Source organism: Cheilinus undulatus, linkage group 5, assembly GCF_018320785.1.
Source record: "Cheilinus undulatus linkage group 5, ASM1832078v1, whole genome shotgun sequence".
NCBI classification, from domain to species: Eukaryota; Metazoa; Chordata; class Actinopteri; order Labriformes; family Labridae; genus Cheilinus; species Cheilinus undulatus.
The window spans coordinates 17,557,244-17,573,526 of NC_054869.1; the positions used below are offsets into that span (position 1 = coordinate 17,557,244).

A 16,283-nucleotide genomic window follows, 5' to 3' on the forward strand; every position below is an offset into this window, starting at 1 on the left:
ATACAAACTGTATTAGTTAGATCAAGAAACCAGCTCTTGTAATTATTTGATATTATGCAATCAGTGACCTATATTATCTCACCTTTATTTCCTTCTATCTGATGTTTAATGACGGTCGACACTGTTTAAACTACTGTTTATTGAACTGGCCAGAGACCAACAGTCCAAAGGTCTTCCTCAGTGTGTCTATAAATCCTCCGTGATGTCTGATAACATCCGCAGAGCAATCAGCAGCCATGTCCAAGACCACAGAGCCACAGACACAAACCGGTGAGTAAACTGATTTATTACAGGAGAAGATGAACAAAGACATGAGAATGAGCTGCAGATTATTTTAATATATGACCTGTATTTAATAAATTGTTTTAAAAATGAACAAAACAGTCCAGATATTTAGTTTGACATGTTTGGATAAATGAAATGACTTCTTTGGAGCCTATAGAGGCACAGAGGTGTGCACTAGATAATGTGGTTCAGTCAGTGTTGGCTGTTTGTATTTTTCCTGCTTCCTGCTGGTGGAACAACATGCACATCGTCTCGTTATGAGCTTTTAGTCTTTCACAGCTAATATCTCAGACAAAAAGATGGTCTGACAGGTCCCTGTGTGGGGGAAATAAAAAGAGCAGAAGTTAAAAAGATGTGCAGATATTTGACAGCTAATTCCAACAAGGTCATTAACGTTTTCACTGGCGTAGCGCTGGCGAGGAGAGGAAAACAATTCGTTAGAGCAGTGACTGTTACAAATAATCCTCTGTTGCATTTGTGATTATACGAAAAAAATGAAAGGCAAAAAAACACCTGAAGCTATTAATCACAGCAGCTCTGGGCTTGTCTGTGTCGCTGTTTTGTTTTCGAGAGATTTTTGAATGCAGCAGCTGGAAACTACATCAAAATTCTCCTCCTAAAAATGACAGCACACATTCATGCATCATTTGCAATGCTGCAGTAATCACAATCAAAACCCACAAAGTCAACATTGTAGGAGAGTGTTAAAGCCCACAGCGGTTATCTCTCTATTGCACATTCTGGTTTTTATTGTCTGTTGTACTGGTGTCATGGGAATGAACCAAATTCTGACCCTCATGATTGGCTGTAATAACCATCCACACAGTCAAAACTCTGATATGAAACCTCTAAACTCAGCATGAAGCAGGGTATTGAACTGCTACTCTTTGCCTCTGCTAATCACCCTACTCTCTTATATGTTTTACAATCTCCATTGGTGTGCAGATATGAGGTAATGAAAGGGAATTGCTTATTGGCTAACAGATAAGACAGCAGATAGTGCAGGTGTCATTCACAGTGCATGACCCCACACAGATATGAGCTCCCTCATACAGGAGCTATTACAGAACATAATATCTCCCACCACATAGGTGCTAAAGGTGTCTGACTTCACTGTTTTTTTTAATCACACCTGTTTGTGCCATCGGAGTGTTTGAAAAGCAGCTGGAGGGGTGTGTGAAAGAAGAAAGGGTATTTATAGAAGATGTGATAATGTGACATAGTATTTGCTTGCAAACAAACATATTCAGCTTGAAGGTTTAAAAAGATGGAGCTCCTAAAGACCTTCCTCTTAATGATTGCGTTGACATTTTGAGGCTACAATGACATAACATGCCTGCAAGGGTGAATTATTTTGTCAAATTCATGATCAAATTTCTTTCTTTTGAGTGAGATCTTACATCATTTCCTCATTCTCACTTGTTCAAAGTTCCAAGGCTGTAAACAGTTCACAGTACCACACCTTTTCTGTCTGCATGTTTGTGGTGAGATACTGTACCTGTGCACGCGTGAATGTGTTAGAAGGGTGTGAAAGGTATGGAGCCAAGAGTTCAGCCGCATGCTATCGTCTTTGTATCTTTTGTTTCTTCTCTGCTTTATCTTCATAGATTATACAAGGTGCTTTCATGAGAAAAAACAGCTGTTCAACAACTCCTCTCCTCTCCTCTCCTCTCCCAGTATCCAGTCGGCAGAGATGTCCGCTGGCCAGAGGGCTGGAGAGTGTGGCTCCTCTTGTGAGCACTGTGGAGGAAACACCTGATCCCATCCCCACCAACATCAAGGGGACAGTTCCAACATGGATCAATGGGAGTTTCCTAAGAAATGGACCTGGGAAGTTTGAGTTTGGGAAAGACAAGTAATTCTTTTTTTTTAATGCAATAAACAAAATCATATCTCATAACATACGTATCACATAACTCTCCCCAACCTGATGGATCACTGATGATCCCAAATGGTAGCACAGATGTTTGCACTATCTCTGGAACCATCAGACAGATCTCATTGGAGTAAATTCTGATCAGAAGCTTAACGTTTTGCAGATTTACAGATGTCTCCTGATATTTATATCCCTTTCAGAACATTTTAATCCAGATGCAAAGAGTAGTGTTTATTTAGAGCTCCGATACTACAAATCCACACTGATAATATGACTGTTACGTTTTTTTGCGATGAAAATCTTCCTGTTGGTCCGTCGGCCTATTTCGATGCTCCAGCTTCCATTGTTTACTTGGCTGTAGTGTCCAATAAAGGTCAGAAAAAGATCAACAAGACAAGATGCATATCTGCAAGTGTAAAAAGATGAGAAAAAAATAGTCCTTTATGGCCCAAATAATGAAAAGATGACATCCATGCTCCTAAAATGGGATGTGCATTTTACACACTGGAATAGCACATGTGAAAAATGTGATTGATTTTACGGAGATAGTTGATAGTAACAGTTTCTGTTGTGTGATGGTTAGTACTTTTTTCTCCTTATAGACAAGGCTTGTAGGAACTAAATGCAGATATGAAAAGGCTTGTTCATTATTGATCTTGGTGTGATTTGTATAATGTTCACTCAGTCACCTCAGGTTTGAAATTTGTTCAAGTACTTATAATAGAAGTGTGGCATTTGTTTGGCATTAGGCTCTGACTTCATTACTCCTCACAGATTTATTTTACAAGCAGATTTGAGGAATGATGTAGTAAGATCTTAAACCCCCCCAATTAAAGCCAATAGGTGGATGCTGGGGTGGAGGTGGGTTAAAGCAAGGGCGGGGTGTGGATCCAGGGCAGACCAGGCAATTGCAGGGCAGAGGAAGAACCTGACCATTTAGAGTGATTTGAAGAGAACAAGGCAGTGGCTACAGGCAAGTTTTGTTGCACCGGAAGCCAATACCAATGGCTGCCACCAGTGTAGCATGTAGCTCAGATGTAGCTATAAGCATTTCTTTATAAAAGAACACAAACAGAACTGAAAGCTTTTCATGGCAGAAAAGATGCTTTCTATCCTCTCCTGACCTGCTTTGGCATGACCCAACATTAGTTAAGGGTGTGTCTGAGTTGTGCTATTAGCCTATATACAGTGGCTACAGTGATCAGCTTGGATTTAGTTATAGTGTGACAGCAGTTTTATCAGAACTAGGCCACAAGAGCAAAGAGCCACACTGAAAGCTTTTGTTGGCAGAGAAGATGTTTTTGCACTTCTCTCTATCAGCACCTGTATAAGTTCTATCCACCAAGCTCTTTCAGAAAAATGACAGTGCCTGCTTGTTGAGCTCTGGTTACTATCAGGTCTGCATATGTCAACTACCAGTGCAGTTGCCTGGTCTGCCCTGGATCAGTTTGTTTTTTTGCTCTAATTGGACAGAACGATCCTCAAATCAGCTTCTGATAGTTTTTTGAAAAGCCCTGCTCTTCCCAGAGACTTTATATGGGAGCTTTCCCAGAGGACTGTGAAATATATCCATGCAATGGATGCATGAACCAGTCTATCTGGTGTGTCAGGTTACAAGTTATCATGATTTTTATCAATATTTGCAATTATTTTGACAACCTCAGAGCAGACAATGCCCCCCCCCCAGATCTCTGGTAGTTCATTCTGAGGGGCCTGAAGGCTTAGGCCCTGTCCACACGGAGACGAAAAACGATATACTGCCATTTTGTTTTGAAAAAGTTTTCTGTAAAGACAGGATTGTTTCAGGAAATACCCACATAAGCACCCACACTGTAGTGCATATGCCAAGCCTGTATGTAGCACTGTATTGCTGCCACGGAAATGCACCAAAAGAAAGAAGAACATCACGGAAAACTGACACAAACTTTCTTCTAGTTGCCCTTCAGGTTGTTCTTCGCGGTGGATTTAAGAACATAATGGTGTATGCGTTTCACAGTGGTGAAAGTAAAGGAGCATCAGATTCTGCTGTGAAAGCCATAACAAGCTCAGCAGCTTCTGCTGCACGAACACAACCCTGTAGTCCACCATTGTTGTTTTAACTGGACCCGTGCAGGCGTCTTAAGAAGGCTACGCTATGTGTGACATAATCGTTTCAAGAAAGATGCGGTTGGCCGTCCACACGGCGAAGAAATGGTAGTCGTTTATGGACTTGTGCACTCTGGGACCTGTTTTCAAAAAATATCGTTTACAGTCGCCCAAAACGCCATTTCAGTGTGGACGAAACACCGATACGACAAAAAACTTTTGCATATACTCCTGAATTTGTCTCTGTGTGGACAGGGCCTTAGAGTGCCCATGCTTGACAAGTTACTGCTTCTGGAGCTGGTTAGCCAGAACAGACATTTAACAAATATCCTTTCTCTTTTCTCATCATACTACCTTGGCTTCTTCCTCTTCTTTTATACCATCTAATATTGAAATCTGCTCTTTCTCCCACATCAATCGACACTTTTCTTTTGACTCTCATATAACAAAAATTTGAACAAAAGTAAGTTTAAGCTGTATCAAGAATAGTTATTATTCCCAGATAAATCACACTTCACACGATTTGATTCACCGGGGAAACAGCAGAGAAACTTAAGAAACATTAGAATCAGAAAACAAAATGCCACAAAGATACAAAAGCTTTAATCCTTTGGCTGTTTCTGTGTATTTATAGATGTAAGGCTTTATTCAGAATATACAGTTTTATTATGTCTGGTGGAAAAGCCAAAGGGATGACAGCAATTCAAACTATCTACCTAGCTTTACAGTAATAAACTGTGCAAAAAGAGTGCTTTTTCCTTCCCTTATCCAAATGTTTTATTTTCTATGAGTACATTTTTTCCTTCTGACAATGGCTACTTTATAAAGGATATGATTGCACATATTTGTCACTTTATGCACTGCCTTACAATCACTGCATTGGTATCCTGAGTTAAACTCAAACATCTTTTCCCCTCTCAGATATACCCACTGGTTTGACGGCATGGCCATGATGCACCGCTTTCACATCTGTGACGGAAACGTCACCTACAGCAGCCGCTTCCTGCGAAGTGACTCATACGTTAAAAACTCAGAGAAGAACCGCATCGTGGTGTCAGAGTTCGGCACACTGGCCATGCCTGATCCCTGCAAGAACATCTTTGCACGCTTCTTCTCACGCTTTCAGATTCCTAGTATGTTTCTCTTTTGTACATACTGAATATACCTGTGTGTAATCCATCATGAAGTAGAGCCAGCATTGTCAGTACTGAATTCATCTGTGTATATGGGTTATAAGGGAGCTGTGCCAGATTATTAGCATCAAAGCAAAAAGCAGAAGTAGCCAGGGACAAATATATCCATATACATTTTCCCTTTAGAGCCTATGTCCTTGACTGTATGCAGAACTGTATGTTGGTTTATTGGCCTAATGAAAGCAAAGCATGTTGCAGTATCTTGAGTTTTCACTGGCAGAGTTTTCAGTAATTGTGTGTCTGTGTCCTATATGTGAGGCAGAGATCAGACTGAACCCTCTAAAAATAAGCAGGAACAAATTAATGGAAAAAACAAAGCTTTTCTTTTTCTAAGATGCTATAATTAACATGTTCCTGATGTATGTGTGAACAGAGGCCACCGATAACGCCAGCGTGAACTTTGTCAAGTACAAAGGAGACTATTATGTCAGCACTGAAACAAACTATATGAGACGAGTGGACCCTCAGAGCCTGGAGACGAAGGAGAAGGTGAGTCACTGATTCAAATATAAAGGTGTCTTTTGAATGCTAATGCAGATAAAATAAAAAAGTCAGAGGGTAACAGCAGGGAAGATGGCTGGCTGTTGATAATGGCATTGACGCTGTCCATTCAAGGTGGACTGGAGTCAATACATCGCAGTCAACTCGGCCACAGCTCACCCACACTATGACAGCGAAGGCGCGACTTACAACATGGGCAACTCCTACGGCAAAGGAGGTAACCTTGCTGTCCACTTCTCTTCCTTAATATCCTTAACTGGCCCATCAAGACTACTTATCCTTTTTTGGCCTTCCTCAGGTTTCTTCTACAACATCATCCGTGTGCCCCCACCTGCGGAGGAGAAAGCAGCAACAGAGGACTCTGCAGACTTGAATGGAGCCAAAGTGATCTGCTCCATCCGTGCAGCTGAGCCCAGAAAGCCTTCCTATTATCACAGCTTTGGTGAGACACACAAAACAGCTTCTTTAAAGAGTTGGATGTAAGGACTGACAAGTCATTTTTCCTTTTGCCTGAACTGACAAGGGCAGTGTACTTCACTTTTTGGTTGCTTTTATTAATTACTAATTTGAATTCACGCCTCGTCTTTCTTCTTTTCGTCAATCACGGCTCTTTTGTCTCTCTGCTCGGCTTTCACTATCTGTCTCAGTTTATAGCTCTGCCTCTGACTCACACACTGAAGTGCATACTTTCTCCTTCACTCTCTCATGAAAAAAATTAAAATCCATTTAAAAGACACACAATCATCATTTTGCCCTAGTTTCTTCCCTGGCTTAACTCTGAGAATTATGGAGAGGATGCACATTGTTTGTGTGATAGTGCTGATGTTTTGTTGTTTTTTGGGGGGTTTTTTTGTGTTGTGTCTACATTTCAGTGAGAGACACTTATGACAAGAGCCCATCATTTATAGCAAATGGTTATGCAGTTAAATTTGGTGCTGCTCTGTGAGGGAGCTCTAAAGACATGCAGAGGAAAGCAAATTCCTCTAGGGATACTAATACCCCTGTGAAAACAAATACAACAACACAAGATCTGAGAAAAGTCAACTGTCTAAAATCATGCAGGGGCTGTCAATGAGAGCCATAACAGAGCTGACTCTTTTTCTTGCAAGAAAACATGTGATTGGACGGAACAGTTTAGCTGATAACCAGTCAGGTGATAAAGCAGCCACTGTTAATGATTCAATAATCAGATACTAGTAAACTAATTCAAGCTTGCATTTGTTATGCTGCAACACCATATTGCCCCATTTAGTTCTATATTTATATTTCCACCAGACCACTGTTCCTGTGCCAGACTGTCTGGCACCATCAAATCTCACATGTGATGAAACAGTGCATGGTTATTCAAGGCACCACATAATTACTGCTGTACAGTTACAGTATAGGTGGGAGTTTGTGTTTAGCCCCCCTTCTCACATGTTTACCAGCTGGCATAATATTTGGACTCATTTGTCAGGAAAGAAGGGTATTTATTTTGCAGACTGAGTGGACAAAAGTGGATAAGCAGCATATGCAGCCTTTGGCAAAGATGATGAGTCAAATGATTAGTCATATTGAACAATATCAGGGCCAATTTAATGGAAACTTTGGGATACATTAGAAGATGTGGTCATTAACAATCAGCCAAAAATGGTTTACGAATCCCTGGAAACTAAGAGTTTCTGAGCTGGAGGAAATGGAAAGAATAGAAGCAGGAAATGGATAAATGTATGGATAAAATATTTATAATACATATGCTGGAATTAGCAATAAATCTGTGCAGATGCGCAGTCATATTGCACAGTGAGGTGTATGTGGTTTAAAGGAAATAACTAGTCCAGTTTACTTTAGTTCAGTTTCTGTATAACAGTTTTGATTGTTGCACAGAAAAATGTCAGTTATAGCTGGTTTACAGCTTACAGAAAACAGTCTGCAGATCATACATCTGTGACAGCCACTCTCACAGACCGTTCATCTGAGATGTCATATGTATCAGAACAGATATGAAGGCTGAAACTTTAGAAATAAAGTTGGATTAAATGTCCATTTAAGGCTAGCGTAAGGTAATAGTTAGGATACCAAAAGTTCAAATCTGACCTGCAAAACGTGATTACAAAACCTTTAATAAAGCTGAGTAAATATCTGATAACAGGAAAAAAAAGCTCATCTTCCATTAAAACATCCTAGTGCAGTGACGTAGCTTATATAGCAGCCCTCTGGCTCTGTTAGCTAAGGCTAAGACCACAAAGCAACAATGAAAATACGTAGGTATGTTCTCTATGTAGCTATGCTAGCTTGAGTTACGTTTGCCAATGCTCATGTTACTAAAGCTGACTTAGCTGTAGATAACGGAGCTATGTAGCTAACAGAGCTACATAGCTAATGTGGCTAAAGCTTAGCTCACAAAGCAGCTATTTAGCTACATAGATAAGTTATCTATGAAGTTATGTAGCTTACATGGCTAGGTTTGCCAAAGCTCACATTTCTAAAGCTAACCTAGCTACATAAGTTTTTGTAGTAACATTAAATATGTAGCCACCATCTGTCTGTCAACTTCTAAAATGGGTCTAAACATAATGTAATCCTGGATTAGACCTCTGATATTTTTCTCTGTTTTATTTATGAAATGGTTCTTAGCCTGCCATGTCAGCTATGTGGTTATAACATGAATGTAACTGCCAGACTTTGTTTATTAATAAAGCTGAATTTAAAAAATGAAAACATGTTGGAACCAGAAAATTACAGAACTTCCATCTTGAGATATTTGGCTTCTCAGATGAACGATCTGCAGTCAGACCGCTCTCCCTGAAAGTGGAACAATCATTTTATTTGTATTTAGCCCCTTTTGAATAATAGTTTTCACAAAGGCCAGGAGCATTATGTCCGTCCATATGGGACATTCTTATGAAAGCGATATCTCAAGAGCTCATGTTCAGACTTTACATAAATATCCAGTTTGACTCAAGGATGAGGTAATTCCATTTTGGAGGTTATAGGTCAAAGGTCAAGGTCTTAGCCCTCATATTCTTCCCTGTCTTGCAGATGAAACAACTCAAGTACACTTTGAAGGGTTTTCTTCAAGTTTTGCCCTTTGGGAAGCACGTTATGATAGTTACACATTTCAGCATTTGTAATGCATCGGTCAATACTTCACACAGGTTTAATGACTTGATATGTTATTCATGAACACAATGATATTGCTTCATAGAGGCATTAGTAGTTCTCATAAAGTTTAATTGAAATTGGTTTTGGTTTAACACTACCATTTCCTTTTGTGTGTGCCCTCTCTCTCCAGTCATGTCCGAGAACTACATTGTTTTCATTGAGCAGCCGATCAAGCTGGACCTGCTGAAGTTCATGCTGTACAGAATCCAGGGCAAAAGCTTTCATAAAGTCATGACCTGGGAGCCTCAGTACGAAACTGTCTTCCACTTGGTCAACAGGCACACGGGCAAGGTGGGTTAAGATCAGTTTACTGCACAGCAACAGACCTGCCTCATGCAATAATAAAATGTAAAATATATATTTAAAAAAAACACACACCCATTTGCTGAACAGCCAGAGCAACAAAAAGGAAAAAATGCAAGCTAATCTCTTCACGCATGGTGGAGTTTTTTCCTTATTTATTTTGATGGAGTCACCCTCTGATGGTGTAGCTGCTACTCTCAATTTTCTCATCTCATTACACAGCATACCCATTAAGCATACAATATCAAACTTTCATAATGTGAAGGTACAGCACAATAACAGCAGCAACAGCCACAGCTCCTGTATTCAAGCATTAACACCAGCACAGAAAAAAACCTTCTTCCTTGTCCAAAAATCCTTTTAAAGCTTTATTATTTTGGGTATGTAGTGCTGATTTGTTCTTTGCCTCACCCAACAGGAGAGTAAAGTGACGTACCGTGCAGCAGCCATGTTCACACTGCATCAGATAAACGCTTACGAGGACAATGGGTGCTTGGTGATGGACATGTGCTGCGGGGACGACGGTGAGGTCATTGGAGACTTTACACTTGAGAACCTGCGCAGAGGCTCTGGAGAGGAAATGGACAAGGTAACAAACACTGCGCATCAGAGTTGGAATTGAGCTTTTTCATCTGCCTGCCAGTGGCTGGGGGATTCAAATATCTACCTGCCACACACATTTTTACCAGCAACTCTATTTTTACAAGCAGCATTATTTATAAGATATGATATAAAAATCAAGCTTATAGTATTCAGGTTATATTTAATAAGAGGGAGTTGTTGCACAAATAATCCAAACCGTCACTGCATTTTTCACCAATTTGTCCTGTACTCGACCATGCAAATGTTTGCTGTGCTTCCTGCAGGGTCATTGCAAATTCATGGACATTTTCTTGCATTATAAGTATTGCTGGAATGTTTTTGCACATTTTCTGCAGTCTCAAGCCAAAATTTGTGCTTTATTCAACTTTCTTGGACTTGCGACAAGCAAGACATTGGTCCAAACACACCCTTAGCAGATATACTAGTTGCAGTGGAGAGCTACCTTCATGTGACACTAAACCATCCCAGCACAGCTGCCTGTAGGCATTTGACAGCAGCTCTGACACAGGAGGAGGAGGTAGGGTTTTTTGGTCAGCTCAGCCTGCTTGTAAACTCAGGAGGAACAAGCAGAAAAAAGGGGGTTAATTTCTGCCATTTACTGTAGCAAAATCACTCTAGGCTACTTTTATTTACCTCCCCCAGTGGCAGGTAAGTTGAGGAAATTCACCACTCAAAAATACCTGCATTTGGCTGGTGGCTGGTGCTAATTCCCACTAGTGTTATAGTCAAGACTACACTATCCAAGACCAAGACCAGAGTGCACCGAGACAAGCCAAGAGCATTAAAAAAAAAAAAAAAAAAAAAAAAAAATTAGGATTACAAGGTTTAACAGTAAGAAAGCTCGCTCTCCTTAATTTTAGTTTGCTTTTAAATGAATTTGACAGTAAAAAGCAAGGTGTCTGCAACTCTGTTTTCAAAGCACCAAAGTGCAAAAATCTCAAATCTTGTCAAATTTGTCAACTAACTCCTTGTCAAAAATAGGGCTAGTCAATAAATTGAAAATCAGATTTAATTGCAATATGGCCCGCTGTAATTGTCAAATTGCTGAAGGTACAATATTTCTTTAACTTGAAATTTGTGTCAAAATACCTGTTTAAAGCTTTGATTTTTTTTGCAGCAGAGATGTTAATGCATTAAATATCATGCAATCATTTAAGTGCCATTTTTGGAATAGACCACAATAAATCTTACTTTCTTCATTTTTGACCATTTTTTTAATTGAATATGAGAATGACATAAAAATGATAAACAACAATTCATATTCAATTTACATTGTGAGTCAAAATCCTTAAATTTAAATACTGTTCAAAATTGTTCAGCCCTAGTTTAATGTAGTATTGTATTGGTTACAATATAAAATGATCTATTGCTTGTATTTTTTGGAAAATACACGAGATGAAGAACTTAAGAAGTAATTGCATATCAACTCACAAACACAATTAAGGGGAAAAGTATTTTTCCATATCCATCAGCTTTAGTCAAAAATGAATCCTTGTGTGTACCATAGAGCCACTGACAAGACCGGCATTTTTTTAAATATCTGAAAATTAGATGCTTATCTAGATTATTCACTTGAATGTGGCCTAAAATAAGAGTTAAGAGGTATTTCTGATCAGAAATAAGATGGACTAAATTGTTAAGGTCTGAGTTTTGCCCAGCCTGAACAAAATTCAATAACAAAATACTCAAAATCCAAGTTCAACATCATGAATAAAGAAGAGAACGGTTTCTCCTTATTATTAATGACGTCAAAGAATAGCACATCAGTGGTGGTCTCAACCGGTCTTGAAGGAAAAGTCCGGCCAGTTAGAAACCAAGACAAGACCGGGTAAAAATGCTCTTGATTCCAAGACAAGACCAAAACGTTAAAACTTTGTCTTTGTGTACTATAAGACTGTTTCCCACCCTGATATGCATACACAAATTCAAAAATGTACACATGAGCAGTGTTGTTACAGTTCCTTTATATGGAATGCAGTAAAACAAAGCTGACTTCTACTCAGCTGTTTCATCAGACGTGTTCCTTTTCAGCTAGAAAACGTTTTGAACATCTCCATAACTTCATCCATCCAATTGTAACTTGGTACAATGTAACAAAACATAGAGAAACACAATGAGCAGGCAATGATTTAAAAAATTCATTTGATCCAATGTGCAAGGGGCCTTTTTAAAATCCAAGGCCGTGTCTCATTGCCTCCTCTCTCTCAGTTACAATCTTTTGAAGTCTGTCTTTTAGGCACAGACAGTCCAATTGTATCTTTTTCTCTCCTTTTACTTGTTTGGGTCTTTTTGTGGTTACACTGAGCCCTTTTGTCAAAGAAACCAAACATACTTTTTCAACTGTCTGTTTGATTTTCTTTGGCAGTTCTACAATGCACTGTGCAGAAACCTCCCAAGGAGATATGCCCTGCCCCTGAATGTGGACGAAAAGACTCCTCTGGACCAGAACCTTGTCAATCTGAGTTACTGCAAAGCCACGGCAAAGCTCACAAAACCAGGACAGGTAGGACTAAAGGGAGAGCAGTATACTCTCATTATTTCTGTGATGTTATATGTTTAAATGTGCATTATGCAGGATGTGGATTTAATGGAATAAAGCACAGAATAAGGCCTATAATTATGATGAATACAGCCAATTCACTCCCACACACTCTGTGCAATTATCCAGCGTGGTGACACACTCAAGGTGCTTTCTGCAAGATAGTAATTTCACGACTTACAGCAGGAAAATATGATGTCAAAATAAGAGTCCACCATGTGGTGGAATGGTTTCTTTTCCTGGAAGAGACACATAAATGGACTTACACACTCTCAGTATTGTCATATTGTAGGAAAAAGTTGAAATGTTGCATCCCGCAAAGATGGAGGTTTTTCAGTTGTCATGACTACTGAGTGACACTGTCCACAGTTTCGAAAGCTGCGTTATGCACTCAGCAGCTTAGAAACGGTAACTAAAGTCACTGTAGACAAAGAGAAAGAGCAATAAAAGATACATATATTTTAGAGTAAAATGACATTAAATATGTCTGTTCTTATCTAGACTTTCAAACGCTCTTATGAAAGTATCCATTTACCTGTTTTAGAGAGTAATGCATTATTGATCAAGCCATTTAAGCACAAAAATTACAGCAAATCTGTTGGAAAGCAGTAACTGGGTGCATTTTTCAGCTAAAATGTAAAAGTTTCACTGCTCAGAGAATGATTTAGACTTCCTCCCTTAACCCAACAGGTTTACATGACCCACGAGGAGCTTCACGATGACGAGCTGCTACAGTACGGCGGCCTTGAGTTCCCTCAGATCAACTATGACAAGCACAATGGCAGACCTTACCGCTACTTCTACTCCTGTGGCTTCGGACACGTCTTCAGCGACTCCCTCCTTAAAATGGACGTCCACACCAAGGAGCTTAAGGTCTGTATCTTTTGAGAAAAAAAAACTTCATTGTTAACGAGGCTGGGTATTAGCACATCAAAGTTATTTCTGCCGCTCTTTCTCCAGCACGGAGGGCAGGATGTGAAGGGTTGGTTTTCTGACATGAAAGAGCTCAGAGTCAAAAGAGGGGTGTTTATGTAATCTCCCCCTGCCTAGGTGTGGCGTTATCCTGGCTTGTTCCCGTCTGAGCCCGTCTTTGTTGCTTCCCCCAATGCGACTGAGGAAGATGATGGAGTAGTGTTGTCTGTCATCATCACACCCAGAGAGGTAAGACAGCACAAAAAGTCACATAAAAACAACAAGCAAAGGCAGCAACACTTTCTTTTGAACATCACTTTGATTGATATTAAGAAATAATAAGGTAGAGTTACTGTTTTCCTCCATCAGTGTTTTTTTCCCTTGGGGCCCCCTTACTTTAATCCAAGAAAAGCTGAGGTTGGGAACGAATGTTCTAGATAAAGCCTTGTAGCTTTGAAAAGAGCGATGTAAGGCCAGGTCCACACATAGGTGGGCTTTCTTGAAAGCAAATGTTTTCTTCCTCTGTCTCAACCCCCAGTCAACACACACTACATTCTCAAAAACATCTTAGTCCAAGTGAAAACACAAAAGTGCACTGTGCCATGCAGTAAAGAGGATGAAATGTCAACAGTAGTCTGAACTTCACTGTGCAGGTGAATCAGCCCACTCACAGAAAGCAACAATGTCCTTGACATGTGACAATTTATCTTGCCATCCCTCAGCAATGATCATTCATTTTCAAAGTTATACCACCAATCCAAACCGGGTGCAGCCAAAGCCGCCAGCAATAACCTCAGCCAGATAGACTCTTCCATATGTCCAGTGCATGGATACTGTATATTTGACATTTGTCAGAGAAACCTCCCATAGAAAGTGTCTGAGAAGGGTAGGACTTTGCAAAAAAATCTCAGAAGGTGGTTGGACGAACCTTATGTCTGTCACATTCAATACGGGCCAACCAGAGCAACAAGACAAAACAAGGCATGTGCAGCTCTACTAAGCTGGGCTCTACAAGCAGGCGTTGCTGTGGTTCATGAAAAGTGGAACTTGTTGGATAAAACTTGTGCAGGGGGCAGTCAGGAGAGCTCATAAAACATCTCTGCCAAGAAAAGCTTTCAGTGTGGCTCTTTGTTTTCATAAAGAACATGGCCATGGTCTGATTTAACTGAACATACATTAACATTGAAAACTGGCTTACAGTACAACTAAACACAGCCATGACTATCTTAAGGTCATGCCAAAGCAGGTCAGTAGAAGAGAAGAAACATATTCTCTGTCATGAAAATCTTCCAGTGCTTTTCTTTGCTCTTTGTTTCATAAAGAAATGTGGTCCAGTTCTGAAAAAACTGCCGTTATGCTATAGCTACATCTGAGCTAACTGCTGCACTGGAGGCAGCAATTGCTACGGCTCACAGTAAAACTAAACCCCATCCCTAGCTACTGCTTTGTTCTCCTCAAATGATGCTGATTTATCAGGACAATTTTTGGTATGGCACAAACATTGTGGATTGGAGTTTTTTAAGACGGATTCGCCTGATGACAGTCTGAAAAATCCATCTGCTTTGCAAGGTTAATATTTCACATCCATTTGGGAAACTTTCCATTCAAAGTGTTAGGGAAGGGCAGGACTTTTCAAAAATTCTTTTTGCAGTGTGCTAGCTGCTAGCTACACAGTATGAAGTTACAAGCCTAAAACTCAGTTTCTCTCATCTGCAAATTAACAATGTAAATAAATACAGTTTCTAAATTCTTCATCCTGGAATTTTTCCAAAATATGTTTTTACAGTGACCTAAAACACCCTTTGCATTTGTACGAAAGGCAAAAATGCACAGACAGCCCTCAGTTTTCAAAAATATCACATGGACTAGACCTGAATGACTTCCCTGGTTAAGATAGAACAGTATGTAAAGCTTAGATACTAAAACAGTAATCTCCATTAAGTAAGTAAAAATCCTTCTCGGCTCTTCAACTTTATCTGCCAGTCACCCTTTGGCAGATGAAAGTATTTTAAAGCTCCTCACCATCTTCACAGGCGAAGTCAAGGCCAGTTACGACTCATCATGTTTTCTTGTGTTTGTTTTAGCAGTCATGATGTCTGCTGTAGACTCATCATTAGCCCTACATTTACTTGGAAGTCATCACATAAAATTTTGAGTACTTTGCTGGCCGTACAAAACGGCATGCATTGTTTTTATTTAGCCTTGCCAAGCCCCCATCTTTGCATCAGGCCCCACTATGGCAGTCACAGTGTTAAAGAATGTGCCCTGATCATACACATTTACCCTAAGAGATCCTGTTGCATCCCCTTCCCAGGACATTTTGTACCTTTTAGTCATTTAGAACCCATATATGTGAAAATAGGGCTCAGGTTTGGAAATAAAAGCACTACCTTGTAAAATGTCTTTGGAAAACCAACACAAGAGAAAAGTAAACATAACCATAGTCAGTAATAAAAGTGTCAGAGCAGACTTTGTGGGTGTTTTGGAGCAGACAGATGGTTTGATGCCTGCAATATTATGACTGTGGATTGTGAGAAAAGGTGACCTTTTTTTTTACATAACAAATTTAATCTCCTCTTTCTGTTTCCAGGAAAAAAGTACTTTCCTGCTCGTCCTGGATGCTAAAACTTTCACTGAGCTGGGCAGAGCAGAGGTTCCTGTCAACATCCCATATGGGACCCACGGAGTGTTTAATGTGATGGGATAGACGTGTCACTGCTCTGCAGAAAATCACAGAAATTGAACCAGCAACCGGTTCTTTAATCCACTGGATAGAAAATCCCAGTTGAAGCCAATGTCTGTAAAAGTCCCTGAGCTGTGAAAAGAAAAAAGAGAAGAGATA

The 16,283-nt window shown here is 39.8% G+C and overlaps 1 protein-coding gene across 1 annotated transcript; it reads left to right on the forward strand.

Moving 5' to 3' along the window:
- The first annotated feature begins 234 nt into the window (after positions 1-234).
- On the forward strand, positions 235-16,283 carry bco2l (beta-carotene 15, 15-dioxygenase 2, like). The gene is made up of 12 exons (XM_041788038.1): positions 235-270; positions 1,963-2,140; positions 5,168-5,379; positions 5,813-5,928; positions 6,055-6,157; positions 6,239-6,382; positions 9,215-9,375; positions 9,806-9,976; positions 12,356-12,493; positions 13,220-13,402; positions 13,580-13,690; positions 16,032-16,283. Exons 1-12 carry the CDS (start codon positions 237-239, stop codon positions 16,146-16,148), a joined length of 1,668 nt encoding a protein of 555 aa, XP_041643972.1. The 5' UTR covers positions 235-236; the 3' UTR covers positions 16,149-16,283.